General features: G+C 40.7%; 1 protein-coding gene across 1 annotated transcript in view; it reads right to left on the reverse strand.

The window, feature by feature from the left end:
• LOC116024471 (ATP-dependent RNA helicase DEAH13-like) overlaps nucleotides 1-2,140 on the reverse strand; it is a 5,951-nt gene extending 3,811 nt beyond the window's left edge. The window contains exons 1-4 of the mRNA XM_031265365.1: nucleotides 2,074-2,140; nucleotides 1,815-1,928; nucleotides 427-1,659; nucleotides 5-121 (exon numbers count right to left, since the gene is read on the reverse strand). Of these exons, the coding sequence (XP_031121225.1) occupies nucleotides 5-121; nucleotides 427-1,659; nucleotides 1,815-1,928; nucleotides 2,074-2,106 (1,497 nt within the window). The 5' untranslated portion in view covers nucleotides 2,107-2,140. The remainder of the gene's footprint in view (nucleotides 1-4; nucleotides 122-426; nucleotides 1,660-1,814; nucleotides 1,929-2,073) is intronic.
• Between the last annotated feature and the right edge of the window lie 6 nt (nucleotides 2,141-2,146).

Below are 2,146 nucleotides of genomic sequence, written 5' to 3' on the forward strand. Positions count from 1 at the left end.
TGACCTTCCCAAGAGGCGTCAACCTTCCTTTGACATCAAGTGCTTCAAGAACTTTTAAGCATCGCTCTGCTTCAACTAAGGCAGTTGGCTCAGGAGGAGTTGGGAAAGGGAAATTTGCAACCTGAAATTACATGGAGATGAGAAGGGGTCCATTAGTAATGCACAAGGAAATACAATAAGCACAACAACACTTGTTATACCACCCATTTGTTGTTTAGATAGGAGGAAAAGAAATAGAAGAAAGGAGGCACTCGTGGGGACCAAGTAATCCATGTGAAAGTGTTTGTAATAGAGGAAATTAGGTCTGGGTAAATTTGCTAAACCTAGTACAAAATTATCTCTATGCGGGTTATTTTTACAAGGTTAGAAACCTGTGCATATGGTGGTGCCATAATTGTAAGCAAAAAAGTTTAATGCTAAACTTACCTTGCCAATATGCATGGATTTCATAAGGAGCACAACACCATCCACGGGTACTTTCAATATTTCAGCATCTGAGAAGGGAGAGAATATGTCATTAAAGACTGCTGATGAATAAAGGCGATAGCAATGACCAGGTCCAGTTCTTCCTGCTCTCCCTGCACGTTGGGCAGCTGAAGCCTTACTTATCCACTGGACTTCATATGATTCCATCCCATTGAAGGAGTTGTACCTTTTTACTTTTTCTCTACCTGTGTCAACCACATATTTTATACCTGGAATTGTCAAAGAGGTCTCAGCCACATTGGTAGCAACTACAATAAGGCGCTCTCCCTCCTTGACTTCTTCAAATACACGAAGCTGAGCAGATGCAGGAAGCATGGCATAGAGGGGTAGAACACACATAGGACCAACACGATGAATACTGGGAGCAACCATGCTGTTGCTCAATTGGGAACTAGACGCATTTGATTCACCCTCAGCAGTGACAGGAGCAACTTCTCTTGCAGTAGACCCAGATGCAGAGGCTTTTTTCCCAGCCAAAGCTTCAAAAGCGGCCTTCAATGAAGTAAGGTTTCCTTCTTCTCCCAAGGGAACTGCAAATTTACCATCAGAGTCCGAGGAATGCTGGTTTAACAGATCCTCCCCGTCAGAACTGACTTCCAGATCACTATCATCCTCTGAATCATAGGACATATCAGATTCATCCTCATAGGTATCCCCATGCTCCTCATCATAGGAATTAAAGCGATCAGTTATTTGATGACTAGAGTTCTCATTTACCTCAAATGCCTCATTTATCTCCTGCATATCTTTTTCTTCAGTGGGTTTTAATGCAGACATTGAAAGTGCCTCATCTTTTTCCTTACAATTTTTCTCAACTATTTCCTTAGAAGCTTTACGTAGCTTCCGGCACAAGAACTCAACCTCCCTCTGTCCAGTTACAAAAACAAGTATGCCACCAGCAGGCAGCCTTTTGTGGATAGACAATACTTTTTTATAAGCTTGACCAACATAATCTACAATCTCAGTTCTCTTAGAGAAGTGTGTAGTAACTGGGTATTGTCGCGTTGGGACTTCTATTACAGGTGGAGGATCATGAAAAATTCTTCCCCCAGACACAAAGTCCTCAACCCGCAGTGTAGCACTCATCAGCACAAGTTTCAGAGGATATATCTTTTCTTTGCAGCTTACTATACCTCCTGACATAACTTTCTTATGCTGCTCTGCATATTCCCTCTGCCATATAGAATTAAACAAGTTAATTTTGACACCAAAATGAAATAGAATTACACAAGAAACATAATGTAGGGGAGTAATTGAGCTTTCTTTGACATGTCTCAAATGAAAATGGAAAATAAAATGGAGGGCATAAAATATACAGATCCAGTTACCTGGCGCTCTCTTATTACACGAGAAAGCATTCCAACAAGTATATCTGTGTTCAAGCTCCTCTCATGAGCTTCATCCAAGATTATGACTGAGTAACGTCTTAACAGAAAATCATTCTGCACTAAAAGATACATATTAATAGGTGATAGACTGGGCACTGAAGAGGAGCGACTTATAACTGTAAAGCCATTAAGAAAGGAGTAACATTTTTTTTCACCTAAATAACCTATACAACTATAGCATCCGGTGCTATTATCATACCTGCACTTCTCGAAGCAAAATTCCATCTGTCATGAACTTGATTGAGCAATTATCCCCCACCTTCCTATCATGC

The sequence above is a fragment of the Ipomoea triloba genome, chromosome 7, assembly GCF_003576645.1.
Source record: "Ipomoea triloba cultivar NCNSP0323 chromosome 7, ASM357664v1".
Lineage (NCBI taxonomy): Eukaryota > Viridiplantae > Streptophyta > Magnoliopsida > Solanales > Convolvulaceae > Ipomoea > Ipomoea triloba.